Source organism: Hoplias malabaricus, chromosome 2 (genome assembly GCF_029633855.1).
Source record: "Hoplias malabaricus isolate fHopMal1 chromosome 2, fHopMal1.hap1, whole genome shotgun sequence".
Lineage (NCBI taxonomy): Eukaryota > Metazoa > Chordata > Actinopteri > Characiformes > Erythrinidae > Hoplias > Hoplias malabaricus.
In genome coordinates, this window is record NC_089801.1 from 10,031,469 (window position 1) to 10,057,992 (window position 26,524).

Consider the following 26,524-nt stretch of genomic DNA (forward strand, 5'->3'; position numbering starts at 1 on the left):
GTTAATATTTAATGTTTAGCTGCCCTCTTGTGGTTGAAAAAGGAAGCTACATCTACTGCATCCAAGTTTGTCACATTCATAGCCGCACGATTCAGCTGGGGAGGGGGGAGTGGGTTTGGGATCAAAAGGTCACCAGCTTGATCCCCAAAATCAACAAGAACATTCACAGCTGAACTGCCCTGGAACAAACATCTAACACTCAAAATGTACCACAGGGACCAAGGGTGCCTGCCCATGACTCTGGGTGAGTGTGTTCACTGCCCCTAATCACTGTGAGTGTATGTGCTCACTGCCATGTATGGGTTAAATGCAGAGATCATATTTCAGTGTACTGTTATAAAAGTACCATAAGCCACATTTTAAGAATTTAACTTGATTCTACCAACAGTTACATGGAAAGAAAGTGGAACAATACAATATATTAGTTGTTGCAGCAGCTTTGGTGACAATAAATAATTTTTGGAGACATTAAACTTGATTAACTCCAGAGAACACCGTTCCTGAGGGCCAACTCTGGCCAATGCTTGCCATACCTATGTGTCTGCTTCAATGTATCCTACATTTTGTACATTTATTCTTCTATAAGCTGATTGTATAAGTGCATATTAATGCTTCTGAGTTTCAAAGCAAACAAAAACTATTTAGAAGAGATGCCAGGACACACATTTTGCTCAGAATATGTTGCCAGTCCAGCCCTAATTTGTTTCTCCAGAAGAGGGCTTTCACTGAGCAGGCCTGTTAATAGCCTTGGAAGACCAACAACATCCCTGCATCTGGCTTTTAACATAAACAGAACTGCGTTTGAAGCAGAAGCTACTAATCCCTTGTCCTCACCACACAATCATTTATCTCTCTTTGTCATGTCAATGAGCAGAATTTCTTTTGCACTGACAAAAGCAAGAAGTATCCTCTGGTCTGTTGGCCTGGACACAGAGAAGGACCAGTGCATTCCCACGGTCCACAGGCGGCCTAGAGCTGCCCGTGTGTAGGGAGCTTCCCTTTTTTTAGCCTCTACAGCATGTGAACCTTCTTCTTGACAAGAATCCAGAGTCAACAACATTAATTCTTGATAAAATATTTTGGAAAGTAAATCTGATTTGTTCTCATGTTTTGTCCACAGGTGAATAAGGGCCCAAAGGACTTTGCCTATAAACATTATAAGATAGGGCTATTTCAGAGTTTTCTCTGTTGTTGTTGTTCACGATCAGCACAGGGGACATGGCACAAAGCAGGATTTCTCAGTACACTTCTTCCAATTTCTCCTTAAATATTATGTTTAGGATCCTGTAGACCTATAGGCTCTCAACATTTTGGACTGAATGATGTTTTTAGGCCACCGAATCCTCTCATTGTCAGATACAGAACAGTTTGACCTATCCTCGAGCGATGGGACACTGAGAAAAGGCCATGCACAACAAAGAAGATAATCTGCTAATCAGATAAAGAGTTCTCTGATATTCTCAGACATCAGACTGATCCACAGTATCCCTGCAGAAATACTAAATGCAAGTCTCCCAAAGAGAGTAAGCATTAAAGGCAAAGTATTTATATTTGGCTACATGTATTCGATTGCTGTTAGCCTGGAAAGTATTGTTGCATTATGCTGTTAGAAAACAGAAAGGAGTTTGGTCATAACAAAACACACACGTTGCCTTTTTTTCCAGCTCTAATGGAGAGGCATGTTCCCATAGATATGTATATCATCTATTTACTTGCATGGCTGATATTAAGCTAAACAAATGTCAGCGGGGCCGACCTGGCTTTCTGGAGCTCCCCAGAGATGCAGTTTGTAATATTAATGGGAGTCTTTTGGATGGGCAACTGTAACGAATTGTCCTACCATGCACTCAGTAGACCTTTTTTTTTTTTAAAACGCTGGATTCAATTGGCTTACAACACTGAGGGGACTACTTCTTTAGACAGTTTACTGCTCTTCAAAAGCATTTGAAGTAAGTGAGTTTGACGCATACTGAGATGCTTTTTTATGTAAGGAAAATAATAGTATTTGTAGCGCTAATAGTAATCATAGAATTAGTAATAGTGCATATTCCATCTATCCATTATCTGTAAGCACTTATCCATTTCAGGGTCACGGTGGGTCCAGAGCCTACCTGGAATCATTGGGCGCAAGGCAGGAATACACCCTGGAGGGGGCGCCAGTCCTTCACAGGGCAACACACACACTCACACATTCACACACTTTTGAGTCTCCAATCCACCTACCAACGTGTGTTTCTGGACTGTGTGAGGAAACCGGAGCACCTGGAGGAAACCCACCACAGACACAGGGAGAACACACCAACTCCCCACAGACAGTCACTCGGAGCCGGAATCGAACCCACAACCTCCAGGTCCCTGGAGCTGTGTGACTGCGACACTATGTGCTGTGCCACCGTGCTGCCCGTAGTGCATATTATTGAATTATTATAGGTAAGGAATATTGCTACATTGTTACTTTATAGTTGTAATTAAATTTACTCACAGGTATTTGTCATAACAAATACCATAATATTTTAAGTAAACACATTATGCTATGTATTCATTTCAAGATTTACTAATGGGTTTTATGACATTATATGTTATATAACAGTCTCACATACATAAATATCTATATCTGAATGTGTCTAAATATGTAATTTCACTCAAACTGTAGAGGCCTCTTTAAATCTCTCTCATTTCTCAGAGGCCACGGGACTCTTTTAAAGTGTCACTGTCCCTCTTTCTGCTGTTGATTATGGTGTGTTCCTGCCTTGGCTCTAGGTTCACTTTGCTGCTGGCAATGTCCAACACCTCTGTTGCCTTCAGTGAGGGCCTCAATGGAGCTGGGGTTCTACCTGTCATCGACAGCATAAACATAGGGTGACCAGATCTGAGATGGTGAAAAAGAGGACACGTCTCGGGTGGGGGGGCGTTACCGTTGTATGCTTAGCTGAGCCTATGTGTCCTTTTAGGTCCGTTACACCTTTATTTGCTACACATGGGAAAACATGAGAGTTTCCTTTTTAATTCATTCGAGAACTTACATTTATGTTTCGGCATAGCTGCCGAAGCTACCGAGGTGAGGGTAGGTACATGAGCTTTGCCTGACGTAAACAAGGACTACTGACGTGCAGACTGACCAATTAAATGTTTAAGAGAAGGTTATCGACCAATAACGGTAGCTCTACAGTCAGACCGTCCAATCAGAAGATTTTAGGCTACTTCACCACGCCCCCTTCTCACTCAAGCGAACCAATCGGAGTAGGGGAGGGCGGGACTAGTTTGTGAACAAAACGCTTCTCGAAGTTCTATGTAAACTCTAGAAAAACAAAATCCCGGACGTTTGTGAAATTCCGCCCGAACATTTTTCTAAGTCTAAAAAAGAGGATATGTCCGGGTAAAAAGACGACGGCTGGTCACCCTAATAAACAGTAATCAAGAACTCATGCCAGGTCAATCTGAGGCTGTTTGTTTACACACTGCCAGCTTCAGAATGTGTTTTTAATCCACATTACTGTAATATCAGTACTATATTTTTGATTCAGTAAACGTTTGTACAAATGATGTATTTGCTGAAACCAACTGGGTGTCATTAGACCCATTGTTAGCTTTAGGTGTTTATATCCAGGCCCCAGTGTAGCCATTCCATCAATGTTTCTGAAAAGAAAAAAATACTTCTTGAGATAGATGATGATAAAATGTTATAAAGGTATGAAAAAAAGAAATAAAATCATATGTTATGATGTGCCATACTGATGTTAATATTACACTGAACAATTAGATTGTTTAAGAGCTGAGTTAATTGGGATCTTCAGGTCACCTGCTTGATGTGGACGATGAACGAGATGCTTTAGTTGGCCCAGGGAGGATTGCTGCTCTACAACACAAACACAAATGCAGTGCTTTTATCGGCCCCTGCTGCTCAAGCGTAAGTGAACCTCTCTCAAACTTCTCAAAACATCTCAATATATGTTTTGGCCTTTCAATTTTCCAGCATTATTACGCAAAAGTGCTGTAGTTTGTGTGTGTGTGTGTGTGTGTGTGTGTGTGTGCAGGAGCGTAATATCATTAAAGCTGGAAGACTTTGTAATGAGTTGTGATATTAAACCTTGACTCGTCAAAATCAATATTACACGCTACTTATATCATCCAAGTAATTAAAAAAGATCATAATCATTAGAGATATGATTGTCAAATGTCCTTTTAGCCGCTGAACTGTGTGCAAGATATTAGTTTTCATAATTTATGATTGAAGGTGTGTGCAGTGACAGCTAAACTAGCAGCCTACTGGAACATCGCAATGGTCAGCCCCTTAAGTGCAGACCAGCAGTTTTTAGACAAAACGGTGAGTCCTTTACAGCTTTTCATAGTAGAGTACAGCTGTATGTGATATGACACACACAGTGCCTACCTTCTTGCAATATTATTACTGAGCAATATTTAATATATGCAGTGCATATGAGTTCTCATACTTTATTAGAAATATATGCTAAATTTAGAGCAGTGGAGTTTCCCTGAATTCTATCCTAGCTATAAGTATGGGCTGTTACACCACATTTCACTGCATGACTCGCTTTCCTTCAGGCAGCCCTTAGGGTGCAATTGTTCAACATTCCAGCCAAGATGATGACTTGAAATTTAAATTACAATGTTAGAAAGCACTTGCTCAAAGATAAAAGCAGTTTTGAGCAGTAAAATTGATCTCTGAAAAGGATATTTTGCACTCCACAAAGTCTGGTGTCAGATTGTTAAGTCAGTCCTGTATTTTTCAGCAGTGGAGTCTGTCATATTAAATAATTAACATAAAGTACCTGCCGTCTTCTCTGGCTCTGACATATCTCCAACATCTGTGTGATTCAACCCCAGGCCTTTCCCACTCTGACCAGGGTGTTTGGACCATTTACTAAGCTGGGAGCCACCTTCATGGAGATCTGTAAACAATTTGGCTGGCAGCGCGTTGGCTTCATCTGTGACAGCAAACCTGTGTGGAGCATTCCAGCAGATTGAATTAGGTTACATAAGTTACATAGTGCAGTTTCTTCAGTGCTAAGCCCGGAGTATTAAGGGCAAAGAGTCTGTTATCCTTATTACAAGTCAGTAAATCAACACAGTTATTTAGAAGCTGTAACTCTAAGGTAAATAGGTAAATACTACCTAGTGTTCCTACTACCTAAGTCCATTTGTTATTTTGTGTTCACACATTGTAAACTGTATGTTACAGTAAATTCTTATTAGACTTCCCAAACCAAACCCTTTGTCTGATAATTCCACTCAGTTGGAGGCATGGATTCTTGATGAGGTCACTAAAGTGTCTCACACTGAGTACAAATCCCTTACCCTCACTTTACAGAGACGATGTAGAGAGATCATCTTAAAGTGAATAGGTGAATTTTCGTGTTAATATTCATGAGTGTCAAGAAATTTTTTTCTCCTTCTTTCCTTTTCTCCTTATTTGAAGGCTTTGTGATGTGAATAAATGCTGTTCTTCTGCAGTTATAGTGATATAAGCCCAAGGTGAGGTAGTGCGCAGCCTTCTGATTGAGGCTCACAGGAAAAGCCTAATCAATGGAGAATACATTTTCTTCTGTTTTAAGCTCTACCGCCAGAGGGAAATGTTTGGCACCTTTGACTGGAAAAAAAGGTATTATTCAAGTGCTGTGCTAAACTGTTTAACATGTCATGCTTTACTGATTGTCCTAGGTCTTTTTTTCCCCTCAGGAGATGAATATGACACAGTAGCAAAAGAAGCCTTCCAGGCACTTGAACTTCCTCTTGTCCATGTATGAGCCCAGTGATGGACGATACAAGGCCTTTGCAGTAAATGTCATCAAGAGATGGAAAGATGACATGGGCTACACATATGGCCCTCGTGAAAAGGTTGTCTCATTATGAGCGAATATAAAGGGGAAATATGAGCCTTAAACTAGCGTTTAATATTTTTAGCAATCATCATTGGTTTGACCAAATCCACAATTCTGTATGTTTTTATCCATCGCACTTCTCTCACAAAAAAACCCAGAATGTTTTACAAAAATCATAAAAATAAAGGAATTTCAGCACAATCAATAGAGTAATCCTTACTGCTACCAAAGCAAGCGGTGTTTAGTTTATTCCCCTTTTAGTGTATTTTTAGCAGAACTAGGAGTATTTTTCTATGTATACCAACAGGTGTCAGTCCTGGCAGCTATCGCACATGACAGTGTCTGGCTTTATGCCCAAGCCTTAAATGAAACCTTGGCAGAGAACACTGACCCATTTGATGGCTTTGTGGTCACTCACAGAATGTGGAACAGGACAATGAAAGGTTTGCTGAGCTCTAAAGCAAATTTATTTTAAAAAAAGAGTTTTTTGTATTGATTTTCATTAGAATGCCAGATATACATTTCATCAGTTAAAATGCTTTGAATGCTTTTTATGGGATGTTTCTCTTTTTTTTAATCAGGCATCCAAGGAGATAGATGCTAACGGAGACTGTGAACCAGCTTCCATGCGAAAGCACACCCACGGCAGTGACAGCCAGTTTCAGGTGGAAAATGCACAGGCTGTTTTTGACAGAAGCTTCTATCATATAGAATCATAGGTGTATGGTTTGTTTGCTGCTGACAGGTTATTGCTAACTACTTTAGGATTGGTAAGGTGTGGCCATTTTGAAGTCAGCCATTTTGGATCCAACTTGTTTTATCAATAGGAAGAGACTCATGTGACACCAAACTTATTGGGAATTTCACAAGAAAAACAGTGGTGTGCTTCAAAATGGCTGACTTCAAAATGGCCGCCATGGTCACCACCCATCTTGAAAAGTTTCCCCTCTCCCATATACTAATGTGCCACAAACAGGAAGTTAATATCACCAACCATTCCCATTTTATTAAGGTGTATCCATATAAATGGCCCACCCTGTATATTTGTTCTAAATGTAAATTTATGAACAACATGGATTCAGTCATGTCCATGCACAATACCCATTACCTGTTAAGTACACTATGTATCGCCACTGTTTGTCACAGCTGTCCTTCACATGGTGGGAAAATTTAATGAGAAATGGACCAATAGATATGCTCCAAAATTACTTGGAATAAAACCATGTTTTTTCCTTCTCCTGTAAAATTACTATTTTGGGAGATACATGTTTTAATGATACAGTGACGATATGGTCCAGTTAAAAATGGAGGGATCTAGCTTAAAATCTCTCACGAAAAAGATGCCCAGAAATGACAATCTTTATTTAAAAAGTACACAAAGAGCTCCATATGGTGGAGAAATATAATATAAATTAAAAGACACTTTAAATACATAAAGGATTTGTAAATAAGAAAGTACATAGCTCTTCAAGAGAGCTAGTCAAGAGACATTCTAAAACGGATGTACATTTGATGATGTTCCAATGCATTTATTTTGAGTCATAAAGCAAATTAAACACCATGAAACACAAAGCCTTTTTCTTATAAGCATGCAGGCCTTTTTTTTATCAGCCTGGAGATCAATATTGGAGCACAGGCTCCAATTGCTAATTATTTGATCATTTAAACTAGTTGTGAGCAGCAGGGGGCGGTAAAGATTCAAGTTAAATCAGTTAACCTGTACCCAGTGCTTGTATTTTTTTCCCCTATACTGTGTGTGTGTGTTAGAGAAAGATATAGATAGATGCAGAGAGAGAGAGAGAGAGAGAGCACATCTTTGTACCTTAACCTTCTTGAACTTCACCCAATAAGGGTTTCATCTAGGGCCATGACCTCTGCCCTCCCTTTTATTAAAAAGAGTAGAAGACCAAGAAGAATGAAAGAAAAATATCACCTCACATTGAATAATTCAGTAATGCCTGCAAGACCTTACTGATATATAGACCTTACCTATTATTCCTTTTCACTGATTTCAAGTCCACCCTTCAGTAATAAAAGTACAGGAGCAGAAACTACAAAACCTCTTTTAAGATCACAAAGATTTATAAGACTTTAAGATTTAAGATTATAGTACGGATAAAGAATGCACCCAAGTCTGCACCAGTCCACACCGTTCATTATTAGACATTAAGCTGCAAAACAGCCAGTTTAAATCAATTGCTGCTGTAATGGCACAAAAACAACACCGCAGTTTAGCCCCATATATGTTTAAGTTATAAAGTATATTTCAGCCTAGACTGCCTTCTGAATGTGGCACCATACAGACAAACCATATGTTAGTTGTAAAGGGACAATACTAAAAACAACAAGATTGGAAAAGAATCACAAAAATAAATGAGTAATTGCAACACGTGAACTTTTAATTTGACCATTTTGGTTGGTTTTTCAGGATTTCTGTATTTAATCAAAGTGATGTAAACTGATCAATGGTGGTGATGGATCCAGTCGCTCAAAGCATTTAATAGCTCTAAAACTTACACAAATCTAATACATGCAAATCTTAACTGTATTAAAAACATTACAACCTCATGTTCCTATTTCCACCACTGTTTAAACAACCAAACCTCTACATTTCACATCAAACACTGAATGTATCAGTGAATTATTTAGAGTTTATGAAAAGTCTGTTCACTGAATTCACCTTTAATCCAGTAGTGTGCTCACGTCTCCTTTTAAACAAACAGGTATAGATATTAAAAGTATGAGAATGCTTATGTAACTGATCTAAATTGTCCTATCAGCCCTAAAAGTGTATAATTCATTGCATTCATTACTTTTGCTTAGCTACCTCTGGCTAGACATTTATTCACAGAAAAGAGCTTGTTCTTTCCCACTTTAGCATATATATGCCACATCTCTCCTCTAATATATTGCAGAATATCTATAATAATAATAATAATATATTTGTCTATTTATTATTTTTACATCCTTTTGCAGAGGGAAGATTTTCTATTGCTGTAAGTCATTTTCTGTTGTTAGCTGATGGTTTGCAACAGATATCTTTTACAGGTAACGTGGCTTCATCGAATAAATGCTCGTTATTATGATCATATCCTATGCTATCCTAAGCTTTATACATAACATTTATTATTTCCTACTAATTATTGATGTCAGTGTGATGTCTTGAGTGATTCATATTAGTATTCCTGATTTGTTTACTTGTATTTAGATGTTTGGAGTAATCAAAACCTAAAAATGAAACTGTATGCTGTATTAACTATGATATACACACAATGCTGTTTCTGCTTAGATTCATTTAAAGCTTTAAAACATATTAAATATAGTTGTAATATAAGCAACCAAACTTGTCAGGAATAAACGGGCCCATAAAAGTACTTTCAGACTAGGTTTCATAGGTGATTACTGATTTACTGGAATGTTTAAAGCTGTGTCTAATTTGGAGTGTTTAAATGTTTTCACTTCTGTTTGCTCTTACTGTTTCGACCTGGATATGTTTTGTAACAGAAAGTACAAATGTAAAAAAAAAGGCCTCCAGGATGTTGTGGAGGATTGACGCAAGTGAGATCATCATAAAGGAGCCTCGCTCTTTGATGGGGAGAGGAAAGGTGTGCCTATAAATATGGGTTTATATTCTTTCAGGAATATGGAACTGGCCCCAGATCAGCATGAAGGAGCACCAGTTACGCTATGTACATTTTTTCACCCCAACAAAAGTGTTAATTTTCTGCTTTTGTGTGTATAATGTGTATGTTTTTTTTTCCTCAGTGCACTTTTAAAAGTATTTCTCAATTGTGCCTGGATAATTCATGCCTCATTTCTTAAAGAATAAGAATCTGTGTGCGTGCGCAGAGGCACGTCGTCCTGTAATGTATCTATAATATCTAAGGCCAAGTCACTGAGTGGTGATCTGTTTATGTCACCGATGGTGGTTTTGCTCATAATGATAGGCCTTCCAATGAGATTGTGCCATGCTCATGTGGTCATATTAGCAGTGTTCAGTAAGCTGACATATTGCACACCCAAACTGCCTTAAATAACTGGTTGCGCTAGCTCCTTTTAGGTCAATTACATTTTCCGTTCAACTACTCCTTGCATCAACCAGACCCAGCTGCTTAGATCCAAGTCCATAAAAGTCTCACTGGAGTCCATCATTTGCGGAATGGAGGACAGATACTCAGCACAGCACACTGCAGTTTATAACGTGTGTCTCAATGGCCTTGACATTTGTCAGCTATGAAGAACAACTTTGTGCATCAATTAACCTGCAGTTCAATGTTAGCCTTGACCTCATGTATACATCTGTAGTACAAAAGGCCACACACAAGCAATTTTGTCCTACACGGAAGTCAGTGTTGTTAAGCACTGAATGAATGTAGCTTGCCCTAACTCTGCCCTTCTGTCTCTCTCTGTCCTCAATAAAAGAGACTGCCATGTTTGCTTTCTGAATGTGAAAAACTTCAATCTAAGAAGTGACTCAAACAGAACTCAAACAGGCAAGCACAATCCACCTGACCATCACTAACTTCGCTTCAAAATACAGATGAATGAAATTCTGCCATTCAAAAAGTAATCATTTGTTATATTATTTATTTTATTCGAAGTTTAAAATATTTTTAAACCTATAAAAATGTAATACACACAAAAAACCATGAAGTATAAGATTCAGTGCTAAATGGTAATTGTATTCCAGTGCAGAGTTTTTGTATAATTTGTGCTGTAGTTCGAATGTTAGATCCTCTTTTGTAAGTCGCTTTGGATAAAAGCGTCTGCCAAATGCATAAATGTAAATGTAAATGTAAATGCAGAGAGCTGACACACTACAACATCTGTAAATTTGTCAGAGCTTGCCTGGACCCTCCCCAGCCTGTAATTCTGACTGAATACAGTACTAAACGGAGTCTGCGGGTTTTCATACTCTCTCAAATATTCTCCAAAACATTTTGCAATGTATGAAAAATGTATGGGACAACACTTAACAACTTATTTTTGAAATGGCAGGACATTCTGAGGAATTAATCTATCACGCTGGCTTATAGCTTCAAATGCTCACTAGACATTGTGAAGGTGTGTCATGAACACTCCTCATATCTCTCTGTATATGAGTGTACGTCTACCATACATAATGGAGGCATTAGAGGCATGGGGCAGCAATTAGTGAAGTGGGCTTCAGACCAAGAGGTCAATGTTTCTATCCCCCGGGGGGATGAAAGAACAAAGCTCTTTGCTCTCTGAACATCCGTGGCTTAGGTGTCCTTGAGCAAGGCACCTAACTCCCAACTGCTCCCTGAATTGGCCACCTTAAATTTGATAAGCAATCTCAGTTTTGAAAACAGTCATCCGTTATTTTAATTCATCATACCTTGCAATTCTGTCTATCGGGGTATCAATCCGTTGACATTGTCGTGTCTGAAGTTGGTACAAAATGAAGCTCCTAGGCTCTTCACAGTGACCAAGAAATTGGAGAGCATCTTTCCCATACTGGTCTCACTACACTGGCCCGTATATGTGGTCATTTTTAAAAGCTCTAAATGACATGTCTCTGACATAAATCTCCAACCTTATGTGCCCATATTCAACTTCACAATCCTTAAGAACCTCTGATCAGCCAAATTCTAGACAAATATCTAAAGGTCATAGAGCTTTGCTGCCACAAATCTGTGGAATAGTCTTCCTGTTTATATTAGGCTGTCATCCATAATTTAAGTTTTTAAGTCTAATTTGAAAACATATATATTCCCAGGCTTTTCAGTTCTCTTAAAAGGCTTTGAAGCACATAATTGCATGCCCAGATTATTTTTTATTATGTTATATTTAGTGTTATATATTTATATATATTTTATTTATATATATTATATATATTATATTTATATATATATATTTATTATGTTTTTATTCTTTATTTTCTAGTTACTATTTATTCCCATTCTTAAATACTAGATTTTACTTTTAATTGTTTTAAATCCTTAATTGCACAGCACTTTGGTTGGCTCTTGAATTCCTTTAGACATGCTCTAACAATTAAAGAATGTTCACTTTCAGAAAGAACTGGATAGGTGGTCTACCAAAATAACGTCCTGCTCCCAATGCCCACTCTGTCTTGCAAGGCCAATATAATTTCATAACAAGCACGTCTGGTAGACATATTAGTTTAAATGTAAAACTCATTAGGGTTTAAAACAAAAGAAAGAGTTCAAATGTTCATGAAAGGAGACATTGAATAGGTGGGCAGTAGTGTGCTTGTCAACAGTGTAACACAACTACAATCTGTCATTAGCCTATGGAATTAAGGCAGTCAGTAAGAATAGCTGTAAATTTCGACAACGAAATTGGAACAAAGGAAAATGTTGCATTAAATAAGACTCTACTTAAGAAGATAATGGTGTTACTGTGTGATTGGAGTTTCATATAATACTTTTGGACATCTGAATAAACTTTAAATTATGACAGTATCACATTATCTTGTTTAACTTAAGTGATTGTTGACAACAGAAAACAATTCTAGCACCCAACGTTTTGCAAGTTGTTGCTAGACATGCAATTCCATTACATTATCAAGTCTGGTCCTGAGAGATGATGCCCATCCACAAACTGATACAAATGGAAATCACAGCTGTTTCTGACCAAGGAATAAAGGAATGCACTTAAAGGAAAATAATGACCTCTCTCACAAATAAACAGCCCTTACACTTCAGCTTCAGAAATATGTGTGCATAAGTGTGTGAGTTTGTGTGTGTGTGTGTGTGTGTGTGTGTGTGTTTATTATCAGACATCTGTCACTTGTCCTCCCAAGTAGCTTGTACACTGCCATTAAGAAGTTTGAAATTATGTTCCCAAAAATATACCAGTAAAATGTACAGTAACAGAAGATATGATGTCTGGTTTAGGAAATGGACTACCTGCACCACAGTCCTCTGCATTCCCACGGACATCTTTCCTCCTCTAACTGTGTAGTGGACAGTCGCATTCTACTGAAGGTCACTGACTTTGGGCTCAATGCTCTGAGACACTCTGACACAGGGGATGACCCTAGTCAGGACCACTGGATCTGTGAGTGCACATCTGGTGAAAATGACATTTAGAAATTTCTAAGTCTAATAACTCTTGTTGTTGGATTTCTGCTGAAAAAGATATCTAAGACTACTAGGTTTAAAAGTCGTTTGTTTTTCTTCCCTAATAGAAACTAGCTTAAGTATCTAACTTTAAATGTTTCCCGTAGGACACTGCTAGATATCATACAAAACCAACCATTAAATCACTTGTTAAACCATTAGCATTATTTACATTTTATTATCTGTCCATAATGAAAACACATCAGGCAGCTACAGAAACATTTAATAGTAATGGCTGATAAGGCATCAGGGCATAAAATCTACAGCAGAATCTAACATTAGACAGTTTTCTTTGGTTAAAAGTAGAAAACTGAAACAGAATATCAGGCTAAATTTAGTTTCATATAACGTAATGTTAACGTGGGCGGCACAATGATGCAACAGGTAGTGTCACAGTCACACAGCTCCAGGGTCCTGGGGTTGTCAGTTTGAGCCTTGCTCTGGGGCAATTTGTAAGCAACTTGGGGCAATCTATGAGCAATTTGGTGTGTTCTCTCAGTGTCTGCTTGGGTTTCCTCCGGGTGCTCCGGTTTCCTCCCACAGTCCAAAAACACACGTTGGTAGGTGGATTGATGACTCAAAAGTGTCCGTAGGTGTGAGTTTGTGTGTTGCCCTGTGAAGGACTGGTGCCTCCTCCAGGGTGTATTCCGCCCAATGATTCCAGGTAGGCTCTGGACCCACTGTGACCCTGAACTGGATAAGCGGTTACAGATAATGGCAGATTGGCTTACATTCCACTAAAAGATAATGTTTTCTATCAAATGAGTAGGATTCTCAATGATGATGAAGAAAAAAAAAGACAGCTATTTAAGAGATTTCTACCACGACAGAGAAAACAAGTTTCACAGATTAAGTATCAGCAGCTAACGCAGACTTCTTTTTCAACCATGTCCTAAAAGCTGAGCTCTTCAGTCTGACCCAGCTCTTTCTCCCAGGAAATTATATGGTGTTTCCAATTTGGAAGAACAGTTCGATATCCTTGAGGTATTTCTCCTGGGAAGAAGCATCCCCTACAGTGGGTGGAACATCCCTGTAATGGGTAATCCCTCTGGCCCGACCCAGACTGGGCAGAGCATGAGGCATGCAGTCAGAAAACCTAAAACCAAGTGAATGAGGAGCCCAAGAAACCAGTAGAATTCATCTGGGGTCACTTCTTCCCACGCCCCATGATGGTTCGCATAAGACTATTCAGCACAAGCTCCCACTGCTTAGAGTTTGTAAACTGGCAAATCTCGACAACAATGGTGTACGTGAAAAACAACTTGAAGAAGTCTATCTCACACAAGGTACTCATTGCTGACCATACAGCTCTATGCACACTTTCCAGATCAATGCCTACTGGACAAGAGGTATTAAATGGTATGGGCTCTTGTGCTTCTGTGTCTGCATCAGCATAGGAAGGAGAGCATACAGAGTCAAGGAAGCATTTCCACTTCCTACCTGGGACAAGAAAGACTAAGCAAAACCATAAAATAAAATAAACATTAGTAAAAATGCAATCTGTTACCACATTTCAAATAGTACATATGCAATAAATAAATAAAACAAAATAATATAGTTAGTGCATAGGACTCTCAAATTAACTGTTAGTTTTGCAAGTTTGTTAAAATTTCTATATATTTTTATTTATTTGTATTAAATGACATAAATACAGATGATCAACAGATTATAAAAACCATTTGCTTTTATTTATGGCCATTAATTTTCCTTTGTGTGTTTGGAAGTGGCCTGCAGCGGCGTGAATCATGCTAGATATGACTCCAGAGGAGCATTGAATATTTCTACATCAGAGTTTGTGGTCTTTTGTTGATTTTAACTTTTGTTGGCAACCCTGTTTGTGTGTGGGTGCAAATGCTGATATTTATTGTCAACATATATGTACACCACACAGCTCCATGGACCTGGAGGTTGTGGGTTCGATTCCCCGCTCCGGGTGACTGTCTGTGAGGAGTTGGGAGTGTTCTCCCCGTGTCCGCGTGGGTTTCCTCCGGGTGCTCCGGTTTCCTCCCACAGTCCACAGTTGGTAGGTGGATTGGCGACTCAAAAGTGTCCGTAGATGTGAGTGTGTGAGTGAATGTGTGTGTGTGTCTGTGTTGCCCTTTGAAGGACTGGCGCCCCCTCCAGGGTGTATTCCCACCTTGCGCCTGTCACCTCCTGTGTTTGTTTTCCTCACCATGTGCTCATTTAGCACATGGCTCTGTTTGTTGTTCTTGTCTCTGCCCTAGCCCTGCCTTAGCTCTGCCCTCTAGTCAGTGTCTCTATGTAGTCCTGCCCTCTTGTTATCAGTATCAGGTGTTCCTTGTTAGTGCTTTGTATATATACCCCTGTGTTTGCTGTGTTTCCTAGTCAGTTCTTGTGTGTAGATGTGTGTTTCTCTTTCTCTGCGTCTCCCATGTCTACCCCTGTTCTCGGTTGTCTGTCAGTCTTCCTGTCTGTTCCTGTTTCGTTCGTGTGGTTAGTTTGTGAACCTCCATGCTCATGTTTGTTTTGTTTTTGGTCCTGTTAAATAAAAGATTCCTTGCGTTTACGTCCACCTCCCTTGTCTGTCCTACCCAACCGTGAAAGCGCCCAATTATTCCAGGTAGGCTCTGGACCCACTGCGACCCTGAACTGAATAAGCGCTTACAGATATTGAATGAATGAATGAATATATGTACACACACACACACACCTACAAATGCAAACACTTGGAATACATGTATTTACCGATAGGAGGTTTCTGGTTGATCCCTCTGCTCATCTTATTCTTCATCATCCTCTTCTTCCCCTTCATCCAGGTACTCCATGTCCATGAACTCCTCTTCTTCAGTGGTCATGCCTTCATGAGCTTCACCGCTATCATGTTCAGAAATAAGCCTAAGCTCGTCGGGGCCTAGCTGCCATGTCCTCTTCAGAGATTCCACAAGGCGTGTATATTGAGCCTTGTCTCCATCCATCTCAGAATAATAAAACATTACAATGAATAAAGCTGGTGACAGGGCTGCTGTTTTAAAAATAATTACATATATGTACAATTCAATCACAAATACTCTATATGTTTTTGTCAGAGAAGCTAATGTCCACAGGCTCATGTTTGAAGTAAACTCAAGTACACTGAACTAATATCTATGACAATAGTTCCTCAAATCTGACACATGGTTTACACATAAAACAATAATTATCTAAGAGAAGCAATAATTCCAAGACAAAACTTGATGCTAGGATTATATTTAAATGTTGTAAATAGTAACAGACTTAAATATTATGCACATGTATGCTTTCTGGCAAAGTTCATATTTTAGTCCCTTTCAAATATCCCTTGCAAAACATTGGAAATTTATGCAAATCTGACAGAAATATTTTATAGATAAAACAATATTTCACTGATACAAGTAAGAAACTGCCCAGACTGACATATTGTCCACCTATATGCACCTATATGGTAGCACAGCATCCTTTCAAATAAATTTAGCAATATTTTAGAAAATTATTTTTATATTTGACAGAAATATTTTATAGATAAAATAATATTTGTCCGTTATTAGTACAAATGACTACAGATAAAATATATTATGGAAATAATGGACTATACTATGTACATGTTATACACATTTATGCTTTCTGCCTCAGCTAACTTACTTTAGCCATAAATCTTAAACCATTGGAAAGCCTGTTAATTTCCCTTTTAAATGGTGCCACATTTGTAAGGAACATGCATTTGTGGGATGAGCAATAGAGCTGAGTATGTGGGTTGTGTCCATGAAAAATCTGACAAATCCTCTCTGCAGGTACACCCAGGAAGTGGTGTACTGCAGAGGGCCCTTCTACATCCCCAAAAGCCGCCTGAAGACCAGAGGTGTGTGTGTGTTTGTGTGTGTGTGTGTGTGTGTGAGAGAGAGAGAGAGAGAGAGAGAAGGGGGTGGGGTGGTGTGTGTCTTCACTTCTTGTCAAGGTGAGCACACAGCATACACAGCTCTCCAGCACAAAACATATAGAAATTGTACCTACCTATTATCACCTATACAACCAAATTGTTTCGTAAGCCACTGAAAAGCTTATTTCCTGTATAATGTGACTAGGACCTCCAAATAAGTCTATTTATATATAGATTTAATTGTGTACTGCCTTGTGTGGTGCATGCACAGAGCCCCGATGCATGGGCCAACTTTCTAAGCTCCCCAATGCACTGGGATTTTGGCAGATGACAAAATATTCTCCCATTTTACTCTCAATTTGCCTTCATCTCATTCTCTTTTCCCTTCTTTTTCTTCTTTTTTCTCTATATCAGAGATCGTTGAGCTGGTGAGAGCTGGAGGCAGTAGGCTGATTGTGAAGAGGGTGTGGACTCTCTGATATTGAGCTGTTGGGGAGAGCGAGCAACCGAGCGGCCTGATTTCTCCTCCCTCAGAACCACTGTCAAGAAAATGTGTCCTAGTGGGTCAGTACCGAACATTAAGCATGATTTGTTATACACAGCACTAAGTGGTGTAGTTTCAGCGTCAGTATCATTAATATAACACCTGTCAAATATTCTGATCTTTGTGGTCAAGGCGGCAAAAAGTTGCCTTCAACTCACCCAGCGGCACATGGATTTCTCTTGAATTAATTTGAATCCAGACTTCAATGTTATACTATTTTTTTAGTTATGGATTTTAAAAGTTTCAGCAGGTTCTAAATTGCATCACTTCAAAGTTATTTTTACAAAACTCTGCAGTTTTATGTAGTGCTGCTACATTTCTATGAAACCTATGAAATATTTATTTCTGCATGCAGTATCTGAAGTTAACACGAAACAGAAAAATATTTCACCTCACAAGGAAGGAGGCAGGTGTCCTGATGCATTAGAAACATTCATCTGGGCAGTGTACCTGTTTACTGTTAACAGTTTATGCAGCTTTAATAATTTAGAACTGAAAATCAATCAGTAGCCTGTTTAAATGTGAAAAACTAGTCCCTCAGTAGTTAAAAAAAATACAAATCCAAAAATGAAAAGTACCCATGCAATTATATGCAATGTCATGTTTTTGGTTAAATGTTTATTTTCTATTTATGTTTTATTTTGCCTTATTTATCTTAACCTAGTGGCAAGAAATTCCCAAGGTGTCCAATTAAACGATGTTTCTGTGCTGAAGATCAGCAGTTTTTGAGCAACTTTGGGTGAATTAAAAAAAATAAATACATGACATTCTGAATGCTATTTTACCCAGTTTTCTCCCAATTATTAGTCATTGCCAGTCAATCCCATCCATTAGTTAGTACTCCTCTAGTCACACAGTACTTCAAAGCTATGAGGCTAAAGGCTAGCACATCTTTCATCTGATACATGTGAAGCCAGCCATCTCTACTTTTCCAGCTTTTGCTAACACAATGTCATTAGAGCTTTTGAAACACAAATGCAGATCACACAGTGGAATAACCGAATGTGGGCAATTTCCCAAAGATTAATCACTTTATTACAAGTTATACTGACATTCTGATCTTTGGAGGCGATGATAAATGTCCTCCTGAGGAGAGAGCCTCTCTGCTGTTGACCACTCAGTGGGGCAGCGGTGTAGAAGCTCCGAGCTGAAGATTCCCCTCAGAGCCGACAGTGTTAATGTGAGTTTGATTACAGGCTCTCAGCGAAAGTGGAGAGAGAGGCTTTTTCTGCTCTGAAATATCAGCCTCTTGGCTTTTCTCTCACACAGATAGAAGTCTGATTACAAACACTTAAACACACTCAACTACAATATCAACAACACTGAAGATTTTTCTTTCTTCCTGTCTCTGTCAGTTTCAGTAAGATGTACACATTCTCTCAGTCTTTCTCTCTTTAATTCTTTCTTTTCCTGAATTATGAATTCAATGCTTTATTCTGTATGTTCCTCTTTGGGTGTGTTGTATTCTCTCTCTCTCTCTCTCTCTCTCTCTCTCTCTCTCTGTGTCTGTTTCTGTAATATTGTAAGTAAGGTGCAGAGTTGGATGGGTTATTGTTAATATGAAGGAGCAAGGAGGGACACGGGCCTTCATTAATAACACTTAGAGATTATGGTGCTTTAATCAGCTACACAAACACACAGCTTACACAAACATACATCATGACGGGCCTCCTCCAGGGACCATTGACACACAGCAAAGAACACAATCTGCCTCCCGAGAACGCACACACTGTCACACAGTATCACTGCAAACATTCATCCTACTGCCTGAGAGTAAAGAGAGAGAGAGAGCGAGAGAGAGAGAGAGAGAGAGAGAGAGAGAGAGAGAGATGCTCATTGCTCATAATAAATTCTTTTATTAATCTTTAACCTTGTTTTGCTTTTCCCAGCAAACATGGTTGATACATTTCCACAGCTCTGACCAATCACAGCACAGCTGCACTACTTCATATGAGCTAATACGTTTTCTGTGCCCTTCCATGTAAAAAAAAGAGAAAGAAAGACTCATATTCTAAAAATAGTGCTTATTTCAGTCATGTCCACTGAATGAAATCATTCTACTTCATTTCATACACAGAGCTCCGTCTCACAAGGTCTAAATGATGTAAATGTCACTTATATATAGCTACACTGCCCTCAAAAGTTGAAAATGAATGTTCTTTGTAGTAGAAATCCACTGTGGTTTAGGGTAATTGTATAAAATGATGCTAATTTGCTAGAAACTGTAAAAATTATAACTAGAGATGGGTCTATAGCTTCAGAAAGAGACATTATACATCAGCTAAATATGAATGATTCTATTGACATTTCAGTGATGAAATTATGCAAATATGTTAGAAATTTAGTGCATGTTGTTTACAGTGAAACAAACAATGAAAACATTTAAATCTGACTGTTGTGAGGAACCAGTGCTACATTTCCATATGAATGTGGAATTCATACCTGAACATTACATTAAGTTTCATGAAGTTGTGGTATGTTTACCCCCCCCCCCCCCCCCACCAACCACACCCCATCCTCAAACTCTGTATGTTTGTCGGTGTGTGTGTGTGTGTGTGTGTGTGTGTGTGTGTGTGTGTTTGTGTGTTTGTTTGTTCCAGAGGTAGTGAGAAAAGCCTGGATGATCTGTTATCTCGTCTGGAGCAGTATGCCTGTAATCTGGAGGAGGTGGTGTGCGAGAGAATGGCTCAGCTACAGGAGGAGAAGAATGCTGAGGGCCTACTCACACAGATGTTGCCACAGTAACATCATAGTATCCTACGTGTGTCACATGCACACACATACACACAGAGACACACTTTTTCTCCCTCGGGAAAGTATGCTAATGAGATACCTCTCCTAGGCATCATCACTGTATGGGTTATTTCAGGCATCCCTATCTCTCTGATTTTGCCTTTTCTCACTAAGAGTCTCTGGGCAGCTCCACATCTTTTCAAACCCACAGAGCCGAGTTGTCTTCACATAGTAGAAGGATTTACACAAGCACGTGGATTCTATTCAAGTCTGAAGCAAGGTGTAGCCTGATTTCTCCTTGATTTTCTCAACAAGTTATAAATTAAAGATTTTAGTACAGTTCGTCTGATACAGAAAGTCGTTAGTCTAATTTACTTTGGCTTATGTTCCTACAAAAGCATTCAGATCATACCATTGTATATCACTTGATTTATGAGTTAGTGTAGTGGTATATTTGCACTATATTTAGCTTCATATTCAACAAGCATACAAAGTTCAGTATAAGTGTTCTAGCATTCTGTTCTATGTTCTAGCATTCTGTTATGTGTTCTAGCATTCTGTTATGTGTTCTAGCATTCTGTTCTATGTTCTAGCATTCTTTTATGTGTTCTAGCTTTCTGTTCTATGTTCTAGCATTCTGTTCTATGTTCTAGCATTCTGTTATGTGTTCTAGCATTCTGTTATGTGTTCTAGCATTCTTTTATGTGTTCTAGCATTCTGTTATGTGTTCTAGCATTCTGCTCTATGTTCTAGCATTCTTTTATGTGTTCTAGCATTCTGTTCTGTGTTCTAGCATTCTGTTATGTGTTCTAGCATTCTGCTCTATGTTCTAGCATTCTTTTATGTGTTCTAGCATTCTGTTATGTGTTCTAGCATTCTGCTCTATGTTCTAGCATTCTGCTCTATGCTCTAGCATTCTGTTCTATGTTCTAGTATTCTGTTATGTGTTCTAGCATTCTGTTCTGTGTTCTAGCATTCTGTTATGTGTTCTAGCATTCTGCTCTATGTTCTAGCATTCTTTTATGTGTTCTAGCATTCTGTTATGTGTTCTAGCATTCTGTTCTATGTTCTAGCATTCTGTTATGTGTTCTAGCATTCTGTTCTATGTTCTAGCATTCTGCTCTATGTTCTAGCATTCTGCTCTATGCTCTAGCATTCTGTTCTATGTTCTAGTATTCTGTTATGTGTTCTAGCATTCTGTTCTATGTTCTAGCATTCTGTTATGTGTTCTAGCATTCTGTTCTATGTTCTAGCATTCTGTTCTGTGTTCTAGCATTCTGTTCTGTGTTCTAGCATTCTGTTCTATGTTCTAGCATTCTGTTCTGTGTTCTAGCATTCTGTTATGTGTTCTAGCATTCTGCTCTATGTTCTAGCATTCTGTTCTGTGTTCTAGCATTCTGTTATGTGTTCTAGCATTCTGTTCTATGTTCTAGCATTCTGTTCTGTGTTCTAGCATTCTGTTCTGTGTTCTAGCATTCTGTTATGTGTTCTAGCATTCTGCTCTATGTTCTAGCATTCTTTTATGTGTTCTAGCATTCTGTTATGTGTTCTAGCATTCTGTTCTATGTTCTAGCATTCTGTTCTATGTTCTAGCATTCTGTTATGTGTTCTAGCATTCTGTTCTATGTTCTAGCATTCTGTTATGTGTTCTAGCATTCTGTTCTATGTTCTAGCATTCTGCTCTATGTTCTAGCATTCTGCTCTATGCTCTAGCATTCTGTTCTATGTTCTAGTATTCTGTTATGTGTTCTAGCATTCTGTTATGTGTTCTAGCATTCTGTTCTATGTTCTAGCATTCTGTTCTGTGTTCTAGCATTCTGTTATGTGTTCTAGCATTCTGCTCTATGTTCTAGCATTCTTTTATGTGTTCTAGCATTCTGTTCTGTGTTCTAGCATTCTGTTATGTGTTCTAGCATTCTGCTCTATGTTCTAGCATTCTTTTATGTGTTCTAGCATTCTGTTCTGTGTTCTAGCATTCTGTTCTGTGTTCTAGCATTCTGTTATGTGTTCTAGCATTCTGCTCTATGTTCTAGCATTCTGTTCTGTGTTCTAGCATTCTGTTCTGTGTTCTAGCATTCTGTTCTATGTTCTAGCATTCTGTTCTATGTTCTAGCATTCTGTTATGTGTTCTAGCATTCTGTTCTATGTTCTAGCATTCTGTTCTATGTTCTAGCATTCTGCTCTATGCTCTAGCATTCTGTTCTGTGTTCTAGCATTCTGTTCTGTGTTCTAGCATTCTGTTCTATGTTCTAGCATTCTGTTATGTGTTCTAGCATTCTGTTCTATGTTCTAGCATTCTGTTCTGTGTTCTAGCATTCTGTTCTATGTTCTAGCATTCTGCTCTATGCTCTAGCATTCTGTTCTATGTTCTAGTATTCTGTTATGTGTTCTAGCATTCTGTTATGTGTTCTAGCATTCTGTTCTATGTTCTAGCATTCTGTTATGTGTTCTAGCATTCTGCTCTATGTTCTAGCATTCTGTTCTATGTTCTAGCATTCTGTTCTGTGTTCTAGCATTCTGTTCTATGTTCTAGCATTCTGTTCTGTGTTCTAGCATTCTGTTCTGTGTTCTAGCATTCTGTTCTATGTTCTAGCATTCTGTTCTGTGTTCTAGCATTCTGTTCTATGTTCTAGCATTCTGTTCTGTGTTCTAGCATTCTGTTCTATGTTCTAGCATTCTGTTCTGTGGAAACACATTGATAGCCTACATTTCTCATGCTATGGCATGCAAAGCAAAGTATTTATCTTGTATATGTCTATATGTATATGTGTATATGCAAATTTCTCTCTCTCTCTCTCTCTCTCTCTCTCTCTCTCTCTCTCTCTCTCTCATCACTCATGGTGAGAGAAACTTAAAGTTGTGAAGTTGCCAAATCTTGCACCTGTCCTGCTACCACTTCTGCGTGACAAACCATCAAAGGGTCATTCTCTTTTAAGCCTGCCTTTTAAAATCCTTCTCGGCTTTTCCCTGTATTTATAGATCAGTGGCTGCTCAGCTCATAGCCGGGAAGACGGTCCGGGCCGAGACCTACGACTGCGTCACCGTTTATTTCAGCGACATCCAGGGTTTCACTGCCATGTCTGCCTCCCTCACACCAATGCAGGTGATGATAGATGCTGTGAGAAGACTATAAACACTCCCAGCATGAAAACTGCTACCTCAGGCTTCTGTTTTCAAAGGAATCACATTTTTGCTGTATTATATTCTACTCTTCAGGTCTAAGTACCATGCTGGGTTTAACTACCAAAACTGTAATCATTTATTTACAATCAAGCCTTTTAAACCCTTTCTTCGTTTCTTAGAATTGAACATTGATTGATTTTGTTACTACGCTCAATAATTGTAAATGATATGTGCCTTGATTGCCTGCCTTGTGTTGTACAAAAAAAGTCACTGCTTTTGGATTTGTGGATCCCTTGAAAGGCTGCAGTTATATATTTGGTTTTTGACAGCGTGAAACAGCACAACATTTAATCATCCCCCTCCCCACACATTTTCCACTCTAACAACTCTACTATAGACAGTCTGCAGTAACAAATTCCCACATTATTTCAGTGTAAATGGGAGGCAATATATTAAAGTGTGCCAGGTTGAGACTTCACAGTCATGATGAATATAAAATGGGCTGTTTTACTGCATAGTTTCCATATGTAGATGGTGACCATTTTTGGTATGCTACTTTCAAAGTTCAAGAGTGAAAACATAGTACATCAAACTCAATTTCAAAGAAGCTGGAGGATGACAGTATTCCACCCTATGGTTTGTTTGAGCTAAAAAACTTACAGCAGGTAGAAGTGAGTGGAGGGAATAGTCCAATGTTTTTCAAGGTTACATATGAAGTCTCCCATTCACATTTTATTGATTTTCAGCTCTGAGGCCTACTGATACTACTCTCTCATATATTACCAAGCTCTTCTTGAGGGTAAAATGGATATGTGAGAGAAGAGAGTTGCTAAAATATGCAGTACTGGGGTCCTGAAGGACTAGCATTGGGAAGCATTGGAATAGACAACCCTTTAAAGTGTTGATATGCGCTACCATATGGAAGGGATTTGCCTGATCTCTGGGGTATGTCAGATGTTATTGGGTGATTGGCACTCGTTCCTCGTGGCATTAGAGCTGAAGAATCCACACTGAACACCAGGCATCTGTGAGCATAGCATCCTCTCGCCAGTATGTCTCAGTCTTAAAGTGGAACTAGCAAATTCACGCTGGCTTATTTTAGAGCATTGCTGGGCCAACACAGCTGCTGTTGAATGGAAAACCATTGTCACCTCTTTTGTGTAGCCGCAGGCACGCATGCTTCCATACTGTGTTTACAGAAGCTTCAAGTTGAAAGCTGTTCTTTTCTTTCTGAAAGGTTGTGAACGTGCTCAACGACTTGTACACGTACTTTGATAACATCATTAACAATTATGATGTATGCTAGGTTGGTATCACACAAAATATGACAAGCATTTGCATAACAATGAATAACAAGTCAGATCCTTCATTTATTCAAAACACATTCATTCATTCATTATCTGTAACCCTTATCCAGTTCAGGGTCACGGGGGGGGGGGGGGGGGGGGGGGGGTCCAGAGCCTACCTGGAATCATTGGGCACAAGGTGGGAATACACCCTGGAGGGGGCGCCAGTCCTTCACAGGGCAACACAGACACACACGGACACTTTTGAGTCGCCAATCCACCTACCAACGTGTGTTTTTGGACTGTGGGAGGAAACCGGAGCACCCGGAGGAAACCCACACAGACACAGGGAGAACACACCAACTCCTCACAGACAGTCATCCGGAGCAGGAATCGAACCCACAACTTCCAGGCCCCTGGAGCTGTGTGACTGCGACCCTACCTGCTGCACCACCGTGCCCTATTCAAAAACACAGATAAATATAAATAACATTTTCTTCATTATTTATTTTGTCAAACTTTTGCCTTTATAATAACCTCCAGTATTTCCAAGAGATTTCAGAAATTATTTCACAATTTTTTTCCACTGAATTTGATAAACTTCTAAAGTTTTTCAGAGATTTACCTTCACTTTCCTTTTTCCTTATTTTTGTGGAATTTTATTTCTAATCTCAGAAATACTGGTTAGTTATTAAGATATTGTTTGAAACAACATATATTTAGGTCGGTACACCAAGACTACCATTAACTAATAAAGATAGAGGAAATGTGACATATTTGGACCAAAGTGTTATTTGTCCGAATATAAATGTGCTGAAAAGCTATAGGGGTCCATCAGGGAAAGAAAAAATAAAAGAAGAAAAAACCTAAATCATTATTTACCACAATTTTTCTCATTATTTGTTTCTTTGCTGTCAATATTGGAACAGAAGTTGGCAGGTAATACAGCAATTTTGCTTGAAATGCGAGCCTCTTGCTTTGTGTGTGTGTGTTTGTTTTCAAGGGCCCTGTGTGACTGGTGTTGTGGGTATGAAAATGGGCCGCTACTGTTTATTTGGAGACACTGTCAACACTGCCTCAAGGATGGAGTCGTATGGTTTACGTAAGATGAAATCTAGAGAATGTTATGACAAGAGCGTGTTGAGGACATGACCCTAAAGTGGTAAACACAGCCACATGTGACGCTGATTTCATCTTTCACCAAATTGGACTTGCCAGTTTATGACAACCTAGAGCAGGACACAGCCATGTAATTTAGGGGTTTATAAGACTATAGAGAAAGATATTGCAAATTTGATTTCCATGAGTAAGTAATTTTCTCATTATAAAACAGACCATAAACTCACATATATGTAAGAGAGAGTCTGTACTAAAATTATTTAAACATGGCCACCTTCATCTGGGGAACCCATTCTATAGATCATAAACTAGTTCATTTACAGACTACAAAGCAGTTTGTTTTTTGGTGCTTTGTGCATTTTATTTAGGTTTATTATGTAATGTCTGAGGTTTTGGGATAAAAGCATTCCTACCACTATTCTTTGCATGTGTCATCTGAATGCAATTATGGACGTTTGTCATAAACGTCACTTTAAAAACCAAAATGTTGGTTGGGTTTTGTCAAACTTTGAAGGCACGTAACCTTGCTTTGGACTCAAATACAGATGTGAATGTTTTGATTGAGGAAAAAAAACAGGTTGTTCCTATTTCTCAGCTTTGAAGATCCATGTGAGCAGTTCCACTAAATCACTGATGGACACATTCAAAACTTTCCAGTTTGAACTTCGAGGAGACCTTCACGTCAAGGTGTTTTACTATTCAAATGCATTCGTTTCATTCACCTGCTCGTATTTCTTACATAACTCTATTTAGAATATCTGCCAATTGACTACATTGATCTGTTTCCTTCTGCATTTCCATTTCCTCAGGGAAAGGGATTGGTGAGGACATACTGGCTCCTGGGAGAGAAGCGCTAAGTGTATCACCTTTCCCTCATCATTACATTTTCTATGTGATCTAAACGCATGTTTTTATGA

The 26,524-nt window shown here is 38.8% G+C and overlaps 1 protein-coding gene across 1 annotated transcript; it reads left to right on the forward strand.

Annotated features, from left to right (window-relative positions):
* Window positions 1–2,379: 2,379 nt before the first annotated feature.
* si:dkey-37g12.1 (atrial natriuretic peptide receptor 1) lies at window positions 2,380–26,464 on the forward strand. The gene is given in 30 exon segments (XM_066650299.1): window positions 2,380–2,403; window positions 2,684–2,854; window positions 3,410–3,431; window positions 3,795–3,907; window positions 4,235–4,324; window positions 4,846–4,991; window positions 5,215–5,295; window positions 5,471–5,617; window positions 5,696–5,741; window positions 5,743–5,856; window positions 6,148–6,300; window positions 6,431–6,505; window positions 6,586–6,615; window positions 8,876–8,888; window positions 9,345–9,445; window positions 9,901–10,066; window positions 10,588–10,745; window positions 10,839–10,904; window positions 12,725–12,887; window positions 14,277–14,298; window positions 16,717–16,784; window positions 17,217–17,246; window positions 17,249–17,366; window positions 19,947–20,087; window positions 23,059–23,182; window positions 24,440–24,499; window positions 25,418–25,427; window positions 25,492–25,590; window positions 26,203–26,294; window positions 26,417–26,464. Coding segments are annotated over 30 exon segments (2,691 nt in total).
* Window positions 26,465–26,524: the final 60 nt, after the last annotated feature.